Source organism: Drosophila eugracilis, unplaced genomic scaffold (genome assembly GCF_018153835.1).
Source record: "Drosophila eugracilis isolate 14026-0451.02 unplaced genomic scaffold, ASM1815383v1 contig_2171, whole genome shotgun sequence".
NCBI classification, from domain to species: domain Eukaryota; kingdom Metazoa; phylum Arthropoda; class Insecta; order Diptera; family Drosophilidae; genus Drosophila; species Drosophila eugracilis.
Genome location: NW_024573057.1, coordinates 220,141 through 246,755, shown reverse-complemented (window position 1 = coordinate 246,755; position 26,615 = coordinate 220,141). Strand labels below are relative to the sequence as shown.

Here is a 26,615-nt window from a genome sequence, read left to right as displayed (position 1 = left end):
ACGTAGGTACATGTTTATCTGTACATGTTATCTGTTTGTCGGCAAGTGGCAGCTAGCAGCAGCGTTTATTTTATGCCAAGTTTAAGTGCGGTTGTGCTATTTTGCATCTATTTCATTTGCTCTTCGTTTGCTGAAGCGCTTTATAATGCCTCGGCCTTTCATCATTTATGATTCTACGCGGATGCTGCAATGCTGTCGGACATCGGTGATGCTCGTAGGTGCGCTCTGCCAATCAGTCACGTTCCGAAAGTAAGAGCATTATTACTGTGTTTTTGCCTTGATCTTGTGGGACTCATTTGTCAATAAAATCAGCATATGTGTTCCTTTCCCATTTCCATTTTCCCATTTGAAAAATCTTTGGTAAATCGATAGATATTGACAAATATGTATACAAGGTGAAACAAAGATGCACACTAAAATATTATGGCCGCCACAATTGTTCGTGGCTTGTATCAAAGTAGGCGTGGTCAGATGAAAACTCTTAGCCAGTTGCAGAATCATCTCGTAAGTACGTATTCTAAGGCACAGCTTTCTAGCTTTATACTTCCTGAGATTTTGGCTTTTTTGGTTTTCCGGGTTTTGTGGGCGTTGGCGTGGCTCGATGGAAAAAAACAATTCGCATAGGGGGAATCATAAAAACTTACATGCTTAAACGAAACTATCAGTTAGTTAGTTACCGATCAGTTATAGTTACCGAGATATCAGCTTGTCTACAAAATGTGAAAAACGTCTTTCAAGCTTGGTGGGCGTAAGAGATTGTGATTTCAGCGATTTTAGTTTTTCGTGATTTGTGGGCGTTAGAGTGGGCCTGGCATGATCCTGATGATCTTGCGCTGCGCAGGGACCTCAAGAATCTTCATGCTTAATCTTAACTTTGTATCTCTTATAGTTCCTGAGATCTCAGCGTTCATACGGACAGACGGACGGGCGGGCGAAAAGACGCACGGACAGACGGACATGGCTTAATCGACTTCGCTATTGATCCTGATCAAAAATACATGTACTTTATACGGTCGGAAACGCTTCCTTTTACCTGTTAAATACTTTTCAACAAATCTAGTATACCATTTTACTGTACGAGTAATGCTGTAGAGTCGCCAGTGCTGACAAGGAAATGTGGATCATTGAAAAATATCCTTTCCCGAGGTTGAACTTTCTTTTGAACTATTGGCTGCAAAATCAATTTGTTTGAGACTTAAATAAATTTGTGTTTCTCTTTCTGCCAAATAGTTAACATCCGGTCACGCTCACTGTAACGCCCACAAACCGCGGAAAACTGTGCGTCCATAATATTATAGTGTATGTCTTCGTTTGACCTTGTATACCATATTATATTTTTTATCAATATTTATCGCTTTATCAAAAATTTTTTAAATCGGAACATTATTTCGGTATTTATGAAGAAACTTAGGTTTAGGTGGAAATTTCCACTAGCATAATTAATATTCTAAAATTGCATAAAACAGTAACGGGTATCGTAGAACTCGACTATAGCTCTCTTCTTTTTTTTTTGCTAACTTTGAAAAATTCACAAAAATATAAATATATATATAATTACATTTGGTAGACACAAAAATCACCGAATATCACAATAATATTATCCATACTCGACAGACTAGAACATGATGGCCACATTTTTCTGGGACGCATCCGATTTGTAGAGTTCATATTATAGTATGTTCCTATGCCTTGCTTATCTTCAAATTGTCATCTTACCCCTTATTTAGTTATTTTTTTCTATGCCCCTGAAAATGTTGCCTTCCAGAAAGAGCTTTCTACCATGCGTTTACACAGCTTATCGACATTGGAACGAGTGCGAGGGTGTGGCGGCTACACTGGCCGCCATGGCTCCGCAAACACAAATAAAAAATGTTGCCACCAGTCTCACGCCTGCTATACGCTGGCGCCCTTTGGCATCGCTTTTTGTTGAGATTTTATAGCTGGCATTTGTTTCACGCTCACTCGACGTCCGCGGCATTGACATATGTATGTACATTTGAACGCCGACATTCGCGCACACTTTCGGATCCACATACATACATATGTACGTATGTATGCATGCTTGCGCAGTATGCAATACATATGTACGTATTACGAGACGCAGTAAATGAAATTTCGCTTATTTGTTTGTCGATACTTTCAACTTTCTTTTAGCCCATATTAGGGCAGAAACTGCAATTGTGCCTTGGCTGTTTTAGCTGCTCTTTGTTTTGTTTACAATCTTGTACATAATAGTTGTTATGGCCAAGAACTATGATATTATCGTTTTATGGCTCCAGCAAGTAAAAGTGAACGCCCTATATATTTTTAATGAGAAAGAATTGTAAAAGCACAATGGGTCTTGGCTGTTTCAATGTTAATTTGAAAGCATTAACTAATTTGCAACCAAAATAGTATAGTACATACTTGCAAGTAGCAAACCAAATTTACCCCAGCGTCAAAAAACGTCAATATACTGAAACGCATTTTAAATTTTTACTTCAATGATAAATAAGCCGACCATTCTTCCGCTGCACAATTAATATAGTTTCTTCATTGCTTATCCTTACCAAACTTTTCCCTATTCTATTATTGATGGTCCTCGAAGATATTTTTCATAGTATGTACTTACTTATGATGATGTGTGTGATCCCTGTGCGTTTGGGCATTTGGCAGGTACCTTAAAAATATTAATCCCACACAGTGTTTCCAGATTTTCTGGCAACGTTAAAAAAAACGTAGTCATGAATAAATTTATTACGTCACCACCTTTCACGTCATTTACTTAACCCCTGCACATGCCACGTTATTGATGTCACCCATCCACCGCCCTATATGGGAAATACCAAGAAAAAGTCGGTGCAACCGAAGGCGGCGTGCTGCGCCGGGTTCAATTCCATCCCTGTTACTAGTTGCTCGACCGTGTTAACACTGTCAACCACAAAAAATAGAGTTGATAGATAAAGAACGTCTGCGTCAAATTCTATCGTTACCTTCATTTAAATAAATTCTAAAAAAGTATTTCTTTATTTAAAAAATTAAAACATAAGCCTTTGTACTATTGACTTAACATTTTTTTGCGACTTGCTGCCTTTTCACAATATCAATAGCTATACTCTCAAAATTGGCTGTAGCTCAATATAAGCTTTGCTGACTTTAGGGGTTTTCAATTACATTTGGAAAGATTTGCTAAGCTCGCGATTGGGCTGGAGCTGTAATAATATGGTTTCCAAAAGTGGAACGAAATACCTACCGTTTAAGTTTTCATGTCTGTAGCTTGAATTTTTAATAATGAGTGCACCTAAACGAATGCTTTGCTATTCAATGCAGCTTCTTTGCGTGATGTCTTATTCCAAACGATTTGAAAGGGAGTCATAAAAGATCCGGTGCTGGTACAGACACAACTTTTAAGAGCCACCTTTAGGAACATTTTCGCTTTGGCAGTAGCCTGCCGAAGTTGTTAGCCATAATTCTTGGACACCGCACCCTGTGCATCGATGATTCCAATAAACAATGATGTATAAAGTTCAAGGGTCCACCTCGCAGTGGAGTGGAAATTGAAATTGACTACGTTGCTCTGGCAAAGCTTTTGACTTCTCACTTAAATGCTGGCGAATAAGAAACCTGACTTTTTACCTCCTTCGTCACGTGATGCGTTTGTTTATTTACGAAGTTGCACTGGCAACCGTAAAATACGTATTCTTAATCCTAACTTTCTAGCTCTTTTAGTTCCCGAGTTTTTTGCATTTTTGGTTTTGGGTTTTGTAGGCGTTAGAGTGGGCGTGGCTTGATTGCAAAAAAAAACAATTAGCATTGGGAGAATCATAAAAACCTACATGTTTAATCCAAACTTTTGTCACTTATAGTTACCGAGATAGCCATTTTCTAGAAAATGCGAAAACCGTATTTTGAACTTGGTGGGCGTAAGAGTGGGTGTGACCAGATAACAGTACCACCATAAGATGAGCTGGCATCCCAAGATTTTACGTACTGAATTTCAACTTTCTAGCTCTAATAGTTTCTGAGATTTAAGCGATTTTAGTTTTTCGTGATTTGTGGGCATTGGAGTTGTTGCGGCAAGATGCGGTAATAAACTTGCGCTGCCTATGGACCTCAATAATCTTCATGCTTAATCTTAACTTTGTATCTCTTATAGTGCCTGAGATCTCAGCGTTCATACGGACAGACAGACAAACGGACAGACGGACAGACGGACGAGCATGTCTCAATCGTATTCGCTATTAATCTTGATCAAGAATATATATACTTTATAGGGAAACGCTTTCTTCTACTTGTTACATACTTTTCAACGAATCTAATATACCTTTTTACTCTACGAATAACAGGTATAAAAATTGTTGTGAGTGTGTGTAATATCATTTTAAGTTTGGGTGAGTTTTTTTAAAAAAGAAGGTGTACATTGCAATACAAAATTCAAAATTGTTTCTTCAAAACGGTTTCTATTTTTATTGCAGGACAAATTTGTATAAAAAAAAGTGTTTCCTAAAATTCAATTCTTTTGTTTTTTTTTATTGTGCGATAAAAAAAAAACAATTTCATTGAATATTTTGAAGATATTTCTTTATAAAACGTGTAAGTTGCATTATAAAATTTTAATTTGTTGTGTTTAAAACATTTTTTCCTTTTATTGCAGCTTCACTTTTTATAAAGATTTCTTCTGAAATTCATTTCAGTTTTACGTTATCTTTAATGTGTTGTATATTTTTTTAACGCTGTGTCAAACTCCGCTAGCAAAATTATTGTTTTTCATTTGGTAAGCATATTAAAGGGTATCTCATAATCACACATAGACTTACAAGACCTGGCATCAATATTTTAGAGAAGCTGTCCTAGTCAAAAATGTAAGTTAATCCCTGAAAGCTTACGCGGCTGTTGTTCCGAATGCTGGTGTGACCCAATTACAAGTAGTCCAATCTGGACGTCCAATTTTCGATCACTTTTCCAATATTTGTGGCCGTATATCGGCAATAGCTCGGCAAATGTTGTCTTCCAAATGTTCAAGCCCCACGGAAAGTTAAAACACAAGATCTTGGAGGCCAATTCACAGGTCCAAGCCATGCTCAGATGGACGATTTTGTCGATGATATAGTGGCCGTAGTGCGCGATACGTATTCCGCACAGAACCATTATTTTCGAAATAAAATTTCACTATTTGCAAGCGTTGTTCAGGCGTGAGTCTATTCATAATGATTAACCGAGCCAAACTGAGAATAAATAACTTGACAGTTGTTAAATCGCTCGCCATTTTGAACAGTAATGCCAACTTAAAGTTTTAAACCTCTAAAAAAAACCCCTTCAAAAGATTGTGTGTCCAAGTCGGAACTCCAGTGACTGAAACATTCCCACTTAATTAATTAATTAATTTAATTTTGGGAGATTCCATTCTCTGCTGGCTCTGACTTTTTATTCGCTTGTTTTTCCTCCCGGGCGACATATAAATTTTGCACATGACTGCAGCACAACAAAGTGTAGGACAAGAAAATATCGGGAAAACTTTTTTTTTAGTTCCCTGTGGTTAGAATATTATATTTCATTTCATTTTATGTGGCTTTATTGACATTTAAAAGAATCAGGTTTTGTCGCCAAGGGGGTATTTAAATTAATTTTGCCCAATGTTCTCGACAGCCACTTATAAGTAAAAATTATCAATCACTTTTCCAGAGAAAAATTTGAGCTATAGCTTGGGACGGAAAACGCAATATCATTGCAATTATTCAATGGGGTTAAGATTATTTCAAAAATTAATTAAGTTTACGGCATCCTTATCAAAAGATAATTCGCAATTGTCATGTTATGCAAATTAAAAATCAATTGTTAAATCCAAAGGGGTTTTATTTTTATCAGCTCATCTTAATGCCAATGGATAGTCAATCTGCCGCCGTGCAATTTACTTTAGGAATTAAGAACGACTGCTGATACTGGGATGGCGTATCGTTTCGACAAGCTCGTGAGAGCTCATATGCTCTGCAATCACTCCACATCAAAGACTGAGCAAAAAGACAAGCGCCACTTGTTCAGAAAGTCATCAGCCTTTCGTCTACGGTGTTCCGTAGTCGAATCTCGTCACGCTACCTGTTCTTAATGATATTCAGAGCGTTAAACTGACCTTTTCGCCGGGCCTTGACGGCGTTCGTGGCTGTGCGCGTCTTCCCTGTGCAATCCTCTTCTCACTGTTCTAACTGTTTTACCTCTCGTTTGAAAGGGAAAAGTTAAGTTTCGAAGGAATCTTTAATCAATCCTTTACACAAGAAAGGGAAAACTTCGGATTCTGGTAATTGTAATTGGTATCAGCAATTCCAAAACTCTTTGAGAAAATCATTGTGCCCCATTTGCAACACCAGTGTAGATCAGTAATATCTCCATATATTTATGAAACGGCGGCCCATAACAAAAAACTTATTAAAATGAACACCTTACGTGATCACTGGTTTCCTGAAAAGTATTCAGACAGATGTCCTCTACACTGACATTAGTAAGGCATTTGATTCTGTAAATCACCCATTTAATCTTCTTTGGTGGGTTGAAAGTTATCTGACTGGTAGAACGCAACGAGTTTTATTCAAAATTATCATGTCTGGTCTGGTTTATGCTTCATCTGGTGTCCCTTAGGGAAGCTATTTAGATGCGCTACTTTCACATTATTTTTAAATAACCTTCAACTTGCTTTAAAAAATTCTTTTATTTTAATGTACGCAGATGATGTGAAACTTTGTATTTAATATAGAGGTGCGGCCTACCAGAGAAACCTGCAATCTGACCTAAACAAACTTTCAATTTTGGTGATCTGCAAATTTATTAAATCTTAACGGCTCTAAGTGTAAAGTAATGACCTTCAATGGCTCTAAGCCCATAATAACCTCTTACACCCTATGTGGTGTAGCCCTTGATAAAATTAAGCTAGTCGACTTACATTTTCCGACCACATTTTTTCCATGGTTAATAAAGATAGTCGAAAGCATTCAATGACATTTACGTTACTAAAACTTTATTTGTATATCTCGTTCGTCCAATCTTAAAGCATGAATCTTGCGTCTGGAATCCCCAGTACGCGGTCCACCAAGACCGTATAGAATCTGTCCAAAAAAACTTCCTTATATTTGCTTCTTGTAGCCAAAATTGGGATGAAAACTTCTTCTGGAAATTTAATCGAGGATATTGTGCAGGTGCTGCCCTTCGTTTAAGCAATTCAATCCTGCCCGCTTCCGGGATACTACAGGTTTTAGTATACCAAACGGCAATTTAAACTTTCAGCCAGAGTCTTAGGAAAACGCCACAGGCCCCTGGGTACTATTATTATAAAAATGGAGAGCATCTAAAAGAAGTCCTTTACCATTGATGGCTCGGTCAACATCCACATTTCAGTAAGCTGGCTTATTCTCTAAGCCATATATTTTTATTTATGTATATACGTATTCAAGTTTGAATGTACATATGTATGGGCATTGAATGCTTTTATCGCAAAGAGCTCTTATTACATGCGCCAGCAAAGAAAAAAACAAGAGGAAACGCTATAGTCGAGTGCCGCGAGTATAAGATACCCGTTACTGTTTTACAAAATTTTAAAATATTATTTTATTTTTTTATTTTTATTCACAATGCGCCACCTATTGTCAGAGGAAGTATGTTGAGTATGCTTATAGTGACGTCACTGCCCATGTAAGGCATTATAATCTTAATTTCTTTATAAATAGCGAAATAATCATCCGATTTGAAAAATCGTCGGTAAATCGATAGATATTAACAGAAATAAGTTACACAAGGTCAAACGAAGGCATTCATAATAATATTATAGACGCCACAGTTTTCCGCGGCTTGTAGGCGTTAGAGTGGGCGTGGCCGACTGCAATACTTCCTGAGATTTCAGCAATTTTAGTTTTTGGCGATTTGTGGGCGTTAGAGTGGGCGTGGCAGGATGCTGTAATAAACTTGCGCTGTCCCGGGACCTCAAGAAACTTCATGCTTAATCTCAACTTTGTATCTGCTATAGTTCCTGAGATCTCAGCGTTCATACGGACGGATGGACAGACGGACATGGCTCAATCGACTTCGCTATTGATCCTGATCAAGAATATATATACTTTATAGGGTCGCAAACGTTTCCTTCTATCTGTTACATACTTTTCAACGAAAATAGTATACCCTTTTACTCTACGAGTAACGGGTAAAAATATTTTGAGACGATGCCCATATTTGATACGGCCGCACCTGATTCGGCCCATCGGAGGCTTATCACATAATACAGGCGAATATAATTATATTTCCTTTAATTTGCTTAAATGAATATCTATATCAACTTTAAGTAAGCTCCCGAATCGTCTGAAGGTTCTCGATGTGAACCCATTGCGGAAGGCCAAAACAAGGGCTCCGTCTTTCTCCTAATTACACACAGCGATGGATACATTTTTGCAAGCACTTCTTTAACGACCTGCCTACACTATTTTGTTCAGACTGCGATAGGAAACATTTTTAAGATTTGATAAAGTGTGCTCATTCCGCATGACCATTGTTTTTGTCTTCGTTGAAATTTGTTCGCTCGAGGAGTCACAACTAAATCTCTAGACTGTCGATTTCTAATGCGTCAGCGTATGACAGAGGTTTCATGGGGTGCTTTAAGAACTTTACATAAACTTAATTTATCTATACCATATTAATTTTTATTGATGCGAAATTGAATTATAAAACTTTTAAATAAAAATAATCTAATAGCAAGGCCCAGGAATACGACCAATTTGAATATTGACTTCGATTTAACTTGCGACAACTTACTTACTTATTTACTTATTTTTTTTTGTATTTCCTTAATGCATATTTAAATGCATTAGTATCATTTGTAGTTAGTTATACTAGTTAGCTACTGCAGTTGCACCGTGTAAAAATAAAGATTATAAAATTAAATTTATATGAGCATCTTAAAAGGTGTACTCATTCAGAAACGATGTAGTCCAACAAAATTATTTTTTTTTAATTATTTGTATTAATTTTACTTCGGGTATTTTTAGAGTTTTTAATATATTTTAAAATGATCTTAGTTGTAGTCTGCTTAGTTTTCCTAATAAAACAACAAGCAGAAACGCTGTAGTCAAGTGCCACGACTATAAAATACCCATTACTGTTTTGGAAATGGCCAAAGCCGCATTTCATCAGAAAATCATAAGTTCTTATGGTAACACCACTTTCCATGTGAGGTCTATAACCTAAATTTCTTCATATATAGCGGGATATTGTTCCGATTTAAAAAATCTTTGGTAAATCGATAAATATTGACAAAACAATGGCCAACCAAAGACATTCAATATAATAATGTGAACGCCACAGTTTTCCGCGGTTTATGGGCGTTAAAGTGGGAGTGGCCTGATGAAAACTCTCGTCGAGCTACAGTGGTTCTCTAAAATACATATTCTGAAGCCTAACTTTCTATCTCTTATAGTTCCCGATTTTCCGTGTTTTGTGGGCGTGTCTACATGGGAGTGCCGCCACTATAAGACTCCCGTTACTCTCTTATCCAATTTTAAAATAATCTATTGGTAGCAGACAGACGTAGTGAATCATTTTCCCAGCACCAGCTATTGTCAGAAAAACATGATTAATAAATTCTAAAAAATGTTCATATTTGAAATTTTTTTCAGTAAGTTGATAGGTATGGACAAAAAAAATAGTGTAATAATACAATTTAATATTTAAGTTAGATGAATCCTAAATTTTTAACTCTACTAGTTCCCGAGATCTTCGTGTGCTTGGTTTTCCGAGTTTTGTGAGCTTTAGATAGGGCGTAGTAGAACGCTGAAATACGGTTCAGCTGCGTAGGCTTCTCAAGAGTCTACATGCTTAATCCCAACTTTTTATCTCTTCTAGTATCTAAAATCTTAACGTTCATACGGAAAAAAGGACAGACGGACATGTCGAAATCCTCTCTGATATTGATCCTGTTTACGAATGTATATACTTTACAGGGTCGGAAAATCTTCTTTATACGTGTTACTTTGTGTATATAATAATGCTAACCCTAGTTTGCTGTCAAAATGGCTTCATAAAACTAATAAGTAAAGGAAGCAGGTAGTTAAAAAAAAGAAAGAAAACATACCAAACATGCAGGGCAATTCTTAGTTAACGAGCAACGAAACGTATTTACATTCAGTTTTTTCCCCCAGAGAATCGCAGGTCCTCAATCCTGTTAGGGTTCTGATTCGCTCTTTTTGCACAGTGTGTATGGGTCGAATAGCGCCTCTCTAAGGGCGTTCTGTTAAAGCCTAATTGTGGGCAATTACTTGCCAACTTCGTCTAATGATTTTCTGCTTAGGCCTAAACTAACACTGCCCGAATGTAAGTGTCCGATTGAGCAGTGCCCTGCGGTGGGCAAATTACACCCTCTATCGGAAAAAAACGTTCGCCGACATACCATCTTGCAGGCGACTGACTATGTTATTAATAATTTAATCAGTGCTAATAAAATGTATGTATTCAACGGCACATGTCACAGTATCACAAATCCGAGGATAGGGACCAATTCTCTTTTGATAATTAGCCAATTTCCTGAATAATTCAAAACTCGCCCGCTAAATACTAGAGTGCTATTGGACGGCGCGTGTGAACAGTTGGGTCCACGGAGGCAATGCAACTTTTATTTTCCTTCAGCCCACATTTGATTTTGGTGCTGGGCCACAATTTTAATTTCCAATCTTTAAATTTGGTCGGGTAAGGTACTATTTTATTGACTTTACTTTCTTGAAACATTTTCTTGCTAGAATAGGACACCTCATTACTGGATTTTTTTTATTTACTTAGAGCCCGAAGGTTTTTTGTCAAAAACTCGAACTGGAATTTCCATTCAAACAGAGAGGAATAAGATACCAGTTTACACAATGCCATGAAGATAAGCTGGCCAGACTGCATAAAAATTAAGAACAAACTGCAAATTAAAAGTTGGCAGTGCCCCGATTGGTTCGAATATGTAGGGCCGAACTGTAAAATTACGCACATTCAAAATTCACGATCATGCAGAATCCTTTGCCAAATGCAATACTTCCAGGAATCAGCTGGTAAGAGGCCTACAACTCTGGTGTGTGTGCTTTAGAAACTTGTTTAAAATGACCTCATCGAGTGATGAATTATAATGAATAAAAATGGATTTAAAAAGCTAAGCAGGATGCCAGCCAGTCTACGCAATTTTACAGTGATTTGGGTAGGGAGTCGGCCAAGTTGCGGACTCAGAACTAAAATTGTGTTTTGCTGTGGCATCAGCGTCGACTTTTTTTTCCCGAAATGATTGTAATCTGTTATTTAAATCGCCGGCAGCCCCACTGGCCCGATAACAATCCAGCATTGGCATAGGACTTTCGCTTCCACACCTTCCTCTTTTAGTATATATTTATTTATGTGCATGCGCACTTTAGAATATCAAACTAGCTTTAAGTTTAAGTTCGATGAGGACTGGCGTAGTCATTTACCTATCCAACGAGTATAACACGGCCACTGCAAAAAAAAAAGCTCGAACACAGGATTTCGCGGCCCCGTTACATATAGAGAACACAATGTTCGCCATTAGTGACCGTCACCAGAGGATTGGTAACAAATATTAGGCTTTTCTTGGCATTTTTCATCTGCTTATATTTCGTCATTTCAGGACTCCATGTAAGCATGTAAAGGCGAATACTGTAATGCTAGGCTAAATGTTGAGGTTTGATCCCAAATTTTAAGTAGATTGCCACCAATTTGATTCTTATAAATATTGCAACAAAGCTACTGTTTCTCTTAATTTTACCTGATCATAAAAAAGAGAGAGGAAAAAAACAAATAATCAATCACAAATACGTATTCACTACAGCTTGTAATAGGATAACATTTATAATTTATATTATCAATCGTGAAATACAAAACCAGCTTCGGCAGCCTGCAAATGAAGATAGGCGTGTCATACTTACAGGCAAGAAACGGCCAACTGTGGATGGTTATCCAAAAGCTATATATCTAGTAAAGGATGCTGAAGCGATGGCTGGTTCTTTTTGTATTTATTTTGCGACGTTTACTTGAGAGTGCCTCTAAAGGCACTGCCAGCACTGACACCCCGGCACTACTCGGATCAAAATGCGATTTGGGTCAACGGGGTAACAAAACGACAATGTAGCCGCATATTTTATAATTGACACTGTTGCTGCTTATTTATTGGTTTCGCTGGCTTTCTACCGCTTCCTTTTCCGATTCCGCGTTTACTTTTTGTCACTGTTGGCTTTTACTTGCCCCGCCACCGAAGCGATGTGAAACACAAATTTTCCCGAGCACAAAACACACAAAACACGGCGCTAGAAGAGCAAAATACACAACTTGAACTTGTGGTAACTCTTCGTAATTTCAAACGCCTTATGGTCGCAGAAAAGCCTTAGCGTCAACTTCACATTCAACTTCACCTTCAGCCCCTCATACTGGTTGCTGATGTCATTGTGTTGTATTGTCTGCCTGTGTTCTATGTGTTATTGTCGTTAGTAAGGCTGCGAGCGGTTCCGTTGTTTTTGCAGCATGCACAACTTTCGACGAGAAAACGATGTGGACTGATAGGACGAATGGCGGAGTCTAGGAATCAGTCCGCCTTCGGCAAAAGCTCGCCACTGGAAGAGAGCTTCCGGTCATGCGCCTAGTGCAGTTGAGCGAAAGCTCACGCCAGCCTTGAGGTCAGCAGCAAAAGTCTGCCTCTGGCTTTTCGATACCTCTTTGTATGGTGGCGTCGGTTTCGAAAGCTGTTTTCCATCGCATCCAGGATACTTCCAACTTAAGAGCGTCCGTACCGTGCTAACTCTCTTAGGCCCTAAGATGCCAAAACTGCGTCACATTTGTGAACGGAACTTTGCCAATGACACGTGCCGAAGCGTTTACTCGCAATAGCCAGACTTCTAATGAACGCTCCCCACTCGCAGGTAAAGCGAATTGGTGTTCCGAAAATTGATATCTAATTGTCAGTTGGTTGAAAGCCAACATACAGATGACCGCCGCAAAACTGAGCCGCAATTTGCAACTAATCTTTTGCCATACCTTTACTTGGAGTAGGTTTCCCCGCCAACCGACATCTATAATGTCAACTATCTCTTGCCTCCTGGGTGCCGAAAAAGAGGGGTATGCTCACAAGGCTTCTGTCCTTTTTCATTAGTATGAAGGCAAACCGCAATGATTTCTTACTTACAACTCGCATTTTGTATGCTGTCGTTTATGTGTGTGTGCATGAAAGAATGCGTTTGTATGCATGTATGAGCGGTAGGGTAAAAAGGCAAGGAAATTGCTTTTGCGTGAACGCTTTGGTGGTGGGTGGTAGACAGTCAACCGGATGAGCTCTGGATAGCAGACTGTCGTCCTGGCATTAAAAAGGAAGTTGTGGCGACTACGAAAGAATTGCGATTTGAGCAGGATTGCAATTGTATAAACCATTATCATTAGGCGATCGATTGCCTCCAAGTTTCCTAAATCATAAAGCAGTGTATGCCTTCAGGGATTCATATATTATATACTGAGATTGAATTATTGTCACCCCTTCCCTTCCCTCATACCTAGCTCAGAGTTTTTGCTGGCTCGCATGCTTACAAACCATTCAGCCAACGGCCCATATGGTCGATTCATTCACTTTGACCCTACTAAATTTTTGTTACCCCTGCTTGATAAAACTTTGCGTCTACCCCTCCCACATCCTGCTTTGCCAAGCTAGCAACCGTTGATACTATCAAAGTAATATTTTGTTTCCACCAAAAATAGTTCATTGAAAAATTAATTTAAATAAAATATATCTCCTACCTTTTCGTGGAAGCCAAAATAAACAATGTGGAACGTTCACATCATGAATTGCGACTAAAAGATTTCCGTAACTGTATCTAGCAATTTAATAAAAGTAGGAGACTTGTGGGGAGACTATCGGATACCCGTCATTTTGTTAACCATTTTAAAAATAATAATGCAAACAAAAAGCTATAAAAATTTTTTTTAAACAGAAAAGATATAAGCAATCATATAACCTCATTTTTATAAAAGGTTAGGAAAAATTATTCTAATTTGGGCAATTTGTTGTAAGTTTCTATGTATTGAGTATCACACGTCGAAATACGATTTCCCTGAAATTTTTCGAGCCCATCAACGGAGGCTTATTCACACAGCTGGGTAAGCCAATAAAAAACCGTCTATTGATTGCTTGCAAGTAGGTTTTATACGACATACACATGCAGATATTAACATTGAACAGCATGTATGCATTTAGGCCCTATAATAAAGGGCTGTTAAATCAACTTCGGTTGTTGCTCTTTTTTACTACTTTCACTTGCTGTCTATCTGTCTGCCAATAGAAGTTGCCTAACAGGCAGACCGAGTGGGCCAAGTTGATGTCTAGGCTGACTGAGCATGCAATTCGGCGACGATACGGGACTTAGAGTCCCTGTAAGTGCATGTACATACATATGTGGGGTCAGTAACTCAGCGAATCATTTTTATACCCGTTACTCGTAGAGTAAAAGGGTATACTAGATTCGTTGAAAAGTATGTAACAGATAGAAGGAAGCTTTTGCGACCCTATAAAGTATATATATTCTTGATCAGGATCAATAGCGAAGTCGATTGGGCCATGTCCGTCTGTCCGTCCGTCCGTCCGTCCGTCCGTCCGTCCGTCAGTCCGTCCGTATGAACGCTGAGATCTCAGGAACTATAGCAGTAACAAAGTTGAGATTAAGCATGAAGATTCTTGAGGTCCCGGGACAGCGCAAGTTTATTACAGCATCCTGCCACGCCCACTCTAACGCCCACAAATCGAAAAAAACTAAAATTGCTGAAATCTCAGGAACTATTGCAGTTAGAAAGTTGAAATTCAGAAAGTATAATCTTTAGATGACAGCGCATCTTAAAGTAGTACTAATATCCGGCCGCACCCACCCATACGCCCACAAGGCTCAAAAGACGGTTTTCGGATTTTCTAGAAAAGCTGATATCTCGGTAACTATAAGTGATAGAAAGTTCGGATTAAGCATGTATGTTTCTATTATGCTCCCAATGCGAATTGTTTTTTTCCAAACAAGCCACGCCCACTATAACGCCCACAAAACCCGAAAAACCAAAAATGCAAAAATCTCAAAAACTATAAAAGCTACACAATTTTGCTTAAAAACACATATTTTGGAGATGCCTCTGCAACTTGCCACGAAGTTGCATTTGGCCACGCCCACTCTAACGCCCACAAACCGCGGAAAACTGTGGCGTCTATAATATTATTATGAATGCCTTTGTTTGACCTTGTGTAACTTATTTCTGTTAATATCTATCGATTTACTAAAGATTTTTCAAATCGGAACATTATTTCGCTATTTATGAAGAAATTAATGTTATAAGGCCTCACATGGGCAGTGACGTCACTATAAGCATACTCAACATACTTCCTCTGACAATAGGTGGCGCCTTGTGAATTACCACTAGGAAAATAATATTTTAAAATTTTGTAAAACAGTAACGGGTATCTTATAGTCGCGGCACTCGACTATAGCGTTTCCTCTTGTTAAGTTTAAAAATGCGTGTCGACAGTGTAAATATTGAGAGTGGAAGACAAATTTAATAATTGAATATCGGTCAACCCATTTTTGCCACCAAGCCATCACCTAATGTTTATGTTTCCACATGTATGTGTATGTACTCACACCCACACTCACAGAAGTAAACAAAACAATCTAATCCTCTCGCAGCAGTATCATAGTATACTTACAGGTCACACAAACCGAAATTAATTAAAAGTTTGTATGTTGCTGCAAGCGAATGTCTAGCTTGTTTATTTGTCTTGCTACACACATACATATGAGTGATAGTCGTAGACAATGTTTTATAAACGCGAATGTTTGCCATTTGTGAAGTACTTTCATAACCTTGTAAGTTAAAAAGTTAAAACATGTATGTTTTACGTATGTATGTATTTACGTCTATGCCAATTTTTTAATAATACTAAGAGAATTATATAATTCCGTAATAAATATGCCACCTACATATACCGTCACCTGTAAATTTAAGACATCTATTTCTAACGCTCAAATGTCACTTAATTTAAAAAAAACTCATATTAACAAAAAAAATAATATTTATGGTGAAACGAAAAATGTAAGATTAACGTACTAATAATATAACGGGAATAAAAAGAAATTATGGTTTTAATTCTTAAATAATAATAATAACTTCAAATTTAATCTTATGTAGAAATCAGTATAGATTTACTAATTTAAAAAAAATAAAGTGCAATATTTACTGATACGTAAAAACAAATTAAGCGAATTAATCATTAACAAATTAACTTTAATTTTGTACCTGTACTTGTTGTGATCTCAGGAACTACAACTACAAAAGATAGAAAATTGCGATTAATATTTCAGGTTCTTGAGATGACTACACAGCGAAAGTTTATTTCAGCGTCCTGCTACGCCCACTCTCAAATCACAAAGAACTAAATTCGCTGATTATATTATAGCTAGAAAATTGGTATTGGGCATGTATAATCTTGAAATAGGAGCGCGCCTTAAGGTGGTACCATTATCCGACCACACCCACTCTTATGCCCACCAAGCTCGAAAAACCATTTCCTCTTTTAGTAGAAACACTGAGATTTCTAAAACTATAAGATCCCAGTATGTAGTTCAATGTGCAACCAAAGTGTACTTTTTTTCTTCATTTGGCTACGCCTACTATAACATCTAAAGACGCGGTAACCATAAATCCCAATAATCTATAATACTATAAGAGCAAGAAAGTTACGATTAAGCACACGTGTTCTTGAGATTCAACTGCAGCTCAATGTGGTTTTTGATCCGGTCTCGTTCTCTCTAAAGCCCAATAACCACGGAAAACTGGCGTCCATAATGTATGTCTTAGCTTGACCTTGATATAACATTTTTTGTGAATACCTACCGATTTACCAGAAATTGTTTATGTCCGAATAATATTTCGGGATTTTTTACGAAATGTAGGATATAAGGTAAGTTTTTCGACACAAGGCGACGCTGCGTCAATTTCTGCTACAAAAATTGATAAGGATATCATATAGTCGCAGATCTCGACCATAGCGTTTTTTTTTGTTATACCCGTATAGATTACAAGGTTCGTTGAAAAGTATGTAACAGGTAGTAGAAAGCGTCTTTATCAGGATGAATAGCGAAGACGAATGAGCCATGTCCGTCTGTCTGACCGTCTGTCCGCTGAGATCTCAGGAAGTATAAGAGATACAAAGTTGAGATTAACCATGAAGATTCTTGAGGTCCCTACGCATCGCAAGTTTAATACAACATCCAGCCACGCCCACTCTAACGCCCACAAATCGCAAAAAAACTAAAATCGCTGAAATCTCAGGAACTATGAGATCTAGATAGTTGAAATTCAGTATGTATAATCTTTAGATGCCAGCGCATCTTAAAGTGGTACTATTATCCGGTCACACCCACCCATACGCCAACCAAGCTCAAAAGTTTTCGCATTTTCTAGAAAAGCGGATATCTCGGTAACTATAAGAGATAGAAAGTTCGGATTAAGCATGTATGTTTTTATGATGCTCCCAATGCTTGATTTGCAATCAAGCCACAATCACTCTAACGCCCACAAAACCCGAAATACCAAAAATGCAAAAATCTCGGGAATAAGAGCTACAAAGTATAACTTGTGATGCCAGCGCATCTTATGGTGGTATTATCCTGCCACACCCACTCTTATACCAAAAATGCAAAATTCTCGGGAACTATCAAGCTAAAAAGTTGTGCTTAAGATTAAGTATTTAAGATATACCACTGCGACTTGAAACGTGTTTTCAACTGGCCAAAAGACGGTTTTCGTATATTCTAGAAAAGCTGATATCTCGATAACTATAAGTGATAGAAAGATGGATTAGACATGTAGGTTTTTCTGATGCCACCCAATGCGAATTGTTTTTCTCCGATCAAGCCACTCCCACTCTAACGCCCACAAATCCCGAAAAACCAAATATGCAAAAATATCGGAAACTTTTAGAGCTAGAAAGTATACGTATTTAAGAGATGCCACTGCAACTTGCCCCTAGTTTTCATTCGGCCACGCCCACTTTAACTCTCACAAATCGCGGAAAACTGTGGCGTCCATAATATTATAGTGTGATCCTTCACTTTAACTTATATAACATATTATTGTCAATATCCATCGATTTACCGAAGGTTCTTCAAAGCGGAACATTGTTTCGCAATTTATGAAGAAATTTAGCTTATAAGGCCTCACATGGTTTGTGATGTTACTATCAGTTACTCAACATGCTTTCTCTGACATTAGTTGGCGCCTTATGAATTTCCACTAGCAAAATTAATATTTTAAAATTGTGTAAAACAGTAACAGGTATCTTATAGTCACGGCACTCGACTATATATATATAAAAAATTATAATTTTCATAATCTGTATATGATAGGTGCGATTAGCAAGAGTTCTTTATCTCATCAATAAGAGTTTTTTTAACAAACAATCTACATACGTAGAGAATAATCTAATGTCCTCAGAATAAGCACACTGGGCTTTGCGTTTTACGTGGGCACCATGAAGGCTGCAGCCATCCCAAAAACTGCGTTGTGTGCATTCATTAGGATTCGTGTGTATGGGTAAAGGTGGGCGTGGTAGCTCATTTCCATAGGTCATATGAAACGCCACGAAAATATGTGTAAGCTTCTGCAAACAAATTCGCACAGCTGCGCCGCATGGCACTAATTTCCGTTAATTAAAATAAATACGTCAAGCGATAATAAATGACGGCGCACGTATCAAGAGTGCTCTAGAACGATCCAAATGACACTCACCGCCTTCAATTAGCAGCTCTCCAGGCCGGGCACTTGAATCCTTGGTACCAGCTCCTGTGTTCACTTTTGGGATAATTGATTTTGCTAGACTCACTATAACATTCAGGAGGACCGATCAAAAGGACTTGTGCTTTAAGTCACTCGTGGCTTGTGCAGCGCATAAATTCTACTCAAATGGTGCAATGTGTCAGTGTATAAGTGCGACCTGCTCACCGTCCGATAAGTTCTGTGAAGCTTGCAAAATAGCACGACACAAGAAAAAATAACTGACCCGTAGAGCAAAAGTATTCAAGTGTGGAATCCTGCAGGAGTAAACAAAATAAAAGGGATGTGGGTAGAAAGTGGTAAAGACCAAAGCTGAAGCTAAACATAAAACTGAAGTTGAGGCAGACATTGAAGGTACGCTCAACAAAGGCGTTATCCAAAACATGTGTCAACTGCCAGGCATCCTGAGCAATATTAATAACACTCGGCTAACATATATTTCATTAAAGCTGCAAGGAGATTTTGCCCGCGCAATACGCAACACAACATGTTGCATTTCGACTCGCTTTCACTTCAAGGATGTTTATGCAAAGCCTGTGGCACACTTTTGTCCACACGCTCTCTGACTAACAAGAGGAAATTTAATAAATGTATACAGTTACTCGTAATGAAAACTTAACCTAACGTAAAAATATATTCTTGACGACGAACAAATGCCGACCCAGCTTCTCCATGTCTGTCTCTTCGTCTAATCTATAAGAGATAACAAGTTCGGATCAGCCATGCAGATTGCAAATATACCTAGGTAGCGCAAATTTGTTTTAGCATCTGGCGACCACGCAATAGTCAATTCAACGCGAAAAGCGGTGCTACCAAAATTGTATATGGCGTAAGTTTCTGCTGACAAAATTGATATTTTAATGTTTGGCGTTTCTTGTTTTTGGCTTTTAAAAATATATCGGTTACCATATGCGGCAGGCTCGACCTGTATTCCCTTATCCTCCTTGTTGCATTTGAACAGAAATTCATATGAATATGAGGAACGTGTTTTTTAATTTTTTGTAAAGAACCCGTCTGACATTTTTGCGCACTTTTTCATAATTTATGCAGACCGGAAATCCAACATGTGGTAACCAACAAAGACCGAAGAATGCAGTTTTAACTAATAATGGAAGTCGAAAAAAGTGATGTGCCCTCAATGGATTATTAAACACACGGTAGTACACCAAAGAAATTCTCAAGTAAATAATTAAACAATAGAAAGTGTCTTAAACTTAATAAAAACTTTTTGAGCTTATTGAAAACTTCATCTATAAAAAAGTCAGAATTTTGGAAAGCTGTTGGTCTATATAAGGCTGGTTCCTTAAGTCTTTAGAGTATTTCCTTCAAGATGGTATTCAAGTTAATACGACCCGCCCCGCTAACAGAGCCAAAAAGGTCTCGCGATGGCTGCATCTACCTATATCGGGCCATGAAGTTTATTGGGTGGCTGCCTCCAAAAGACGGCGTGTCGCGGTATTTGTACCTAACATGGACGCTGATGACGTTCGTGTGGTCCACCACTTATCTGCCACTGGGATTTCTTGGCAGCTACATGACTCAGATTAAGTCCTTTTCTCCGGGTGAGTTCCTCACATCGCTCCAGGTTTGTATCAATGCCTACGGCTCCTCGGTGAAGGTTGCCATTACGTACTCTATGCTCTGGCGCCTTATCAAAGCCAAGAGCCTGCTAGATCACTTAGACCTTCGCTGCACCACCATGGAGGAGCGCGAAAAGATTCACCGAGTTGTGGCACGCAGCAACCATGCCTTTCTCATTTTCACCTTCGTCTACTGTGGCTATGCGGGCTCCACCTACCTTAGCTCGGTGCTTAGCGGCCGGCCACCCTGGCAGCTTTATAATCCGTTCATTGACTGGCATGACGGGACGCTTAAACTCTGGGTGGCGTCCACCCTCGAGTACATAGTGATGTCCGGAGCTGTGCTTCAGGATCAACTTTCGGATACTTATCCACTAGTCTACACCCTCATCCTTCGCGCCCACCTAGATATGCTGAGGGAGCGGATCCGTCGTCTCCGATCTGACGTTACCCTAAGTGAGGCCGAAAGCTACGAAGAACTAGTAAAATGCGTCATTGACCATAAGCTTATTTTGAGGTACGGCAAACAAACATGAAAAGTTTAAACAATTAAAAATTACTTTGGCCAGCAGATACTGCTCTATCATAAAGCCAGTCATTTCTGGGACTATATTTACACAGTTTCTGCTGATCGGCCTAGTTTTGGGTCTCACGCTGATCAACGTATTTTTCTTTTCGGACATTTGGACTGGTATCGCATCCTTTATGTTCGTCATAACCATTCTACTGCAGACTTTCCCTTTTTGCTACACCTGCAACCTTATTATGGAGGACTGCGAGTCCCTGACCCACGCAATATTTCAGTCTAACTGGGTGGATGCCAGTCGCCGCTACAAGACAACGTTACTATATTTCCTTCAAAATGTGCAGCAGCCTATTGTATTTATTGCCGGCGGCATCTTTCAGATATCTATGAGCAGCAACATAAGCGTAAGTACCTGTGGAAAAATACAATTTCATTTTGCCTGCACATTTTCTAATTTGCAATCCCACTATTAGGTAGCAAAGTTCGCCTTCTCCGTGATAACCATTACGAAGCAAATGAATATTGCCGACAAATTTAAAACGGACTAAATTGGTGGACGTGTTTGAATTTCCTTTATTTATTACTCACACCTTGTCCGTTGCTAACATTCTGGACTTTTGGATAAGTACACACGAATCTTTACATTTTTTCATAAAATTACTGGTATACACAAGTATAGATATAGATAAATATATGGTCTAAATAATTTTTGTATATATTTGCTACATTTAAATATTTGTTTTTATAGTATTCTGGATAGAAGGGTCAAGCTTGTTAATATTTGACTATATAGAACGATTGCAGCAGTTTAATTATATTTATTTTACAATTTAAAAATAAATTGGAAATGGCTCAGTGATAAATAATTCAACTATTCACCTACGCTAACCTTTATCGTTAAAAAGTTTGGACCAGGCTGAAGGAATCCATTTATAAATTTAGCCATGTCAAGAATTTTGTTTCAGGTTTTGTTTTGTAGGTCCCGCAACGGAAGAAATGGCGGACATGGCTTAATCGACTTTTGCTATTAATACTTATCAGGAATATATATAATTTATAGGGTCGGAAGCGCTTCCTTCTATCTGTTACATACTTTTCAACGAATCTAATATATAAATATTATATAATATTATAAACTGGAATGTTAGGACTAGATACAAGAATTCTAGAGATGCCACCACTCGAAAGCCCACAAACCTCGGAAAACCTGCTACACCTGGAGAACAGTTTCCTGTACATGCAGAGGATACATAACCATCCGAGTCTGCTGGCCATCTCTCTACTTGACAACAGCGAACAGACCAAAAGTCTCCGTAGGAGCCATCCGTTGAACCTCCCCTGGACTTTTTAGGTGGATCTCAATTCAATTAAATTTATCAATCTGTCTATTATCCCAATTATGAATTTCTTATAAGCCAAGTTTCTGTCAAAACATTCAGTGATTGTCCAGAAACGATAGTTTTAAATAAACATTGCTCAGCTAAACTAAAAATTTAACAACTACCCTGAATAAATCATTCCTATTAATTTATTGTCGCAAGAACAGATAAGAAATGCTCAATCTCACAGTAATTCAAAACAATTTAGAAAAAAATAAATTATACTCTAATAACTATAGTTAAGCCAAAGTCAAGATTAGGCCTGCTTTCTCTCCCCTGGAGCCCTGGGATTCGGCTCGACGCGTAGTAGTTGCTTATGCTGGCCGATTATATGCTCAATGTGATTGCATTCGCGGAGGTGACCCTTGAACTCGTCCAGAGTCTGGTACAGAGCGGGATAGAGAGCGGGTAGAAGTCCATGATCCAGAGTAGGAAAGAGATGGTGGAGCACATGGTCGCCAAAATGGGTAAGCACCAGAAACTGCGAACCCTTGAGATCACCGCGGTCAATGATCGTGTCCACCTGAAAAAGACCCCAGTCACGATCCACGCGAATCGCATCGCCCTCGTGATAGATTTCTGGATCGTGATGCGCTGCATTCAAACCAATTACACAGAAGGTGAAGCTGGCGATCGATGTCATCGCAAGCCACTGGCGCACACAAATCCATACCCCCAAAGATCCTCCAGTTCCGAGGTATATAGCGATTGGTATACTAAGCGGCAGTAGATCATGCCAGTAAAGGATGTTAGTGTGGCGCAGTGAGTAGAAGATACTGCAATATCAATCAATCAAACTATAACTGATAAGACTACTTACTACTATCACCATTTTTACTAAACACTTACCGTGTGCCTATCTGAATAAAAAAGGCAAAGGCATAGGCAATCGGCTCCGTAACCCAGGACGCATACCGCATCACCTTACTCTTAATGTGCCTATTAGGCACCCAGCACAGCAGGGGCTCGAACATCGATAGCTCCAGATCGAAGTAGGAATTGGGGTAGATGTGATGGGACAGTGCGTGGGATACACGCCACGCAGCAAAGTTCATTAGACCTAAGTTGAAGGTGTACATCTGCCAGTTGTCCCGTCGATGGAAGTAGTTGTGCGACACGATGACCGTCCAACAAAGGGCAACACCTGCCAGGATCAGAGCTAAATAACTATTATACTTGGCACTGACAATGCCGAAGAGGAAGAGCGACACAAGGACTCCCAGGTGTATGATCTATAGAAAAAATGGATTAATATATATTATTTTAAAAAAACTTAATTAGACATTTTTTGTAGATACACCAAAAACTTTGTTATGTTTTTCAATGAAATAAGATAATAGTTATAAAACCGAATTAAATAAAAATCAATTCATTGGAGTTTTAATTCTATGAATCAATCAAGTTATTCATGCTCGTAATGAGAATTATTTCAGTGGTGCGTCATGTGATTAAATGTTATTCAATATTGATTACTAATAAGTTATGTTGGCTCGAGATCTTTAGCTTTATGATAAGGAATATGGAATAATGACCATTTTTTTCACTCACGTCACTTTTTTTTTTTGGCTGTTTATCTACGGTTTTCAGCTTTTCGCAAACTCGTTTCTTAAGAGTTTTGTAAAATCCGCCTTCCTCCAGGGTCAGGGTGTAGATCCTTGGCTCTGCAGCATCCCTCACCTTGTACTTAGCGATCATCTTCTGAGGAGCAGTCGTAAGATGATGTGCTTCAAAAGCTTCCGTTATGTCTGTGCCCACCGTCTCACGAATCCAAAAAGGACCACCAGGGTGTTTGTCAATGAACTCGGTGAAATCATATATATTATCGTGAATGCGCCAGAGTCCTTCGGCCCGATCATCCTGCCGTTTTCCCTTTTGCCAGCTGTGGGTTGTTATCAGCGCCGAGTTGCGGTAAGTGGGAAATTTCGTGGCAATGCCGCACTCTTTCCACTCGTCGATTACCATTTTGTTTAGTCCTTTAAGTCTTTGGAAAACACCCAGCCGATTAAGAAACCTTCACGCTGGGATTCCAGCAAACATCTGAATATATCCGCCTTAAGCTCGGGGATTTTAATATTGCGTAGCTTAAAGCTTATAAGATTATATAAAACGAAAACGTTCAATTTCCGAACTAAACAGTTCTATAGTGATAAGACGTCTTATCAGCAGAGTGCCGTAGGCCCTCAGCTGCCGCCAATTTACTTTTCCTCTATTTCTATTTATTTTTATACCCTACATATATACCCACATAGTGGGTAGCTGCAAACATCACATATAAATTTAGGTTGCAATAATTGTTTGGGGGCAATTAAATTAAATAAAAAGATAGAAATCAGAGAACATAACGTTATACGTTATTCTTAGAGTAAAGTGGAATTTTATATTTGTTAAACAGTACGAATCACGTAGAGGTAGAGGGAGAGGTAGAAAGTTAAACTTCGAAACACGTATTTTGGAGATGCCACTGCAATTCGACACTAGATTTCATCTGGCTACGCCCACCTTAACGCTCTTGTATAACATGTTTTTGTCAATATCTATGACTTACCAAAGATTTTTCAATTTGGAACATAATTTCGATATTTATGAAGAAATGTAGGTTATAAAGGAAACGCTATAGTCGAGTGCCGCGAGTTGTACACAATTTTAAAATATAAATTTTGCTAGTGGAATTTCACAAGGCGCCACCTATTGTCAGAGGAAGTATGTTTAGTATGCTTATAGTGACGTCACTGCCCATGTGAGGCCTTATAACTTTAATTTCTTTATAAATAGCGAAATAATTTTCCGATTTGAAAAATCTTTAATAAATCGATAGATATTACAAGAAATAAGTTATACAAGGTCAACCGAAGGCATTCATAATAATATTATAGACAGTTTTCCGCGGTTTGTCGGCGGTAGAGTAGGAGTGGCCGGATGCAACTTCGTGGCAAGTTGCAGAGGCATTTCGTAAATACGTGTTCCTAAGCTAAATTTTGTAGCTCTTATAGTTTTTGAGCTTTTTGCATTTTTGGTTTTTCGGGTTTTGTGGGCGTTAGAGTGGGCGTGGCTTGATCGGAAAATTCGCATTGGGAGCATCATAAAAACCTGCATGCTTAATCTGAACTTTCTATGTCTTATAGTTACCGAGATATCAGCTTTTCTAGAAAATCCGAAAACCGTCTTTTGACCCTTGTGGGCGTATGGATGGGTGTGGCCGGATAGTAGTACCACTATAAGATGTGCTGGCCTCTAAAGATTATACTTTTTGAATTTCAACTTTCTAGCTCCAATAGTTCCTGAGATTTTAGCAATTTTAGTGTTTTGCGATTTGTGGGCGTGGCAGGATGCTGTAATAAACTTGCGCTGCGTAGGGACCTCAAGAATCTTCATGGTTAATATCAATTTTGTATCTCTTATAGTTCCCGAGATCTCAGCGTTCATACGGACAGACAGACGGACATGGCTCATTCGTCTTCGTTATTTATCCTGATCAAGAATATATCTGCTTTCTTCTACATGTTAGATACTTTTCAACGAATCTAGTATACCCTTTTACTCTACGAGTAACGGGTATAAATATAATTATTATGTTAAGTATAATAATTATTTTAGGTTGCAGATGAAAAGATTAAAAACGTATTTATCTACTGCATTGAGCGTTGTTTGCAACACAACAACGAGCTATCAGTAACTTGAAGTGATAGAGGAGGGGGGTTTTTTAGAGGTATAGAGCTTTAAGTTGGCATAACTGTTTATAATGGCGATCGATTTAACTACTGTCAGGTGATTTATTCTCAGTTTGGTATGGCACTTTATTATGAATAGAATCACGCCTGAACAACTTTTGCCAATCGTTCAATTTTATTTCGAAAATAATGGTTCTGAGCGGAATACGTTTTGCGCCCTACGTCCCTTATAACGTCGACCAAATCGATGAAGCGCACTTCTGGTTGAATGGCTACGTCAACAAACAAAACTGCCGCATTTTGAGTGAAGCGATAAAAACTGGCTCTTTGGTCCGCACATCTTCAAAAACGATGATGCCCATAACGTTACAGTCACCGAAAATTGGACTTCCAGATTGGACTATATCCGTGCCAGCCGTGGCGGTCATATGCCAGAAATCATATTTAAAATGTAATGCCACAAGATAATCTTTCGAATAAAAAACGAGAGGAAATGCTATAGTCAAGTGCTGTTTTACACAATTTTTAAATATTAATTTTACGAGTGGAAATTCCCAAAGCGCCACCTAATGTCAGAGAGAGCATGTTGAGTAACTGATAGTGAAATCACTGCCCGTGTGAG

The 26,615-nt window shown here is 38.4% G+C and overlaps 3 protein-coding genes across 8 annotated transcripts in view; 1 reads left to right on the top strand and 2 right to left on the bottom strand.

Moving 5' to 3' along the window:
* Window positions 1-12,528, bottom strand: part of LOC108110362 (hemicentin-2) — a 54,707-nt gene extending 42,179 nt beyond the window's left edge. For 4 of the 5 annotated variants that reach the window (XM_017219410.2, XM_017219411.2, XM_017219412.2 and 1 more), the window contains exon 1: window positions 11,919-12,528. The gene's annotated coding sequence lies outside the window, so the exon portion shown is untranslated. Of the gene's footprint in view, window positions 1-2,611; window positions 2,680-11,918 lie in introns of those variants that run through there. The other variant, XM_017219405.2, reaches the window with a different exon arrangement.
* A 7,642-nt stretch (window positions 12,529-20,170) lies between these two features.
* On the top strand, window positions 20,171-22,011 carry LOC108110339 (odorant receptor 42b). The gene is made up of 3 exons (XM_017219370.1): window positions 20,171-20,937; window positions 20,993-21,350; window positions 21,420-22,011. Exons 1-3 carry the CDS (start codon window positions 20,171-20,173, stop codon window positions 21,492-21,494), a joined length of 1,200 nt encoding a protein of 399 aa, XP_017074859.1. The 3' UTR covers window positions 21,495-22,011.
* A 445-nt stretch (window positions 22,012-22,456) lies between these two features.
* On the bottom strand, window positions 22,457-24,386 carry LOC108110365 (cytochrome b5-related protein). 2 transcript variants are annotated; one of them, XM_017219418.2, is made up of 4 exons: window positions 24,081-24,386; window positions 23,874-24,023; window positions 23,175-23,557; window positions 22,457-23,101 (listed from the first exon to the last, which is right to left on the bottom strand). In XM_017219418.2, the coding sequence occupies exons 1-4, from the start codon at window positions 24,285-24,287 to the stop codon at window positions 22,582-22,584; spliced, it is 1,260 nt and encodes a 419-aa protein (XP_017074907.1). In that variant the 5' UTR covers window positions 24,288-24,386; the 3' UTR covers window positions 22,457-22,581. The 2 variants fall into 2 exon arrangements, with proteins under 2 accessions (XP_017074907.1, XP_017074906.1); XM_017219417.2 differs by having other exon boundaries at window positions 23,874-24,385.
* Window positions 24,387-26,615: the final 2,229 nt, after the last annotated feature.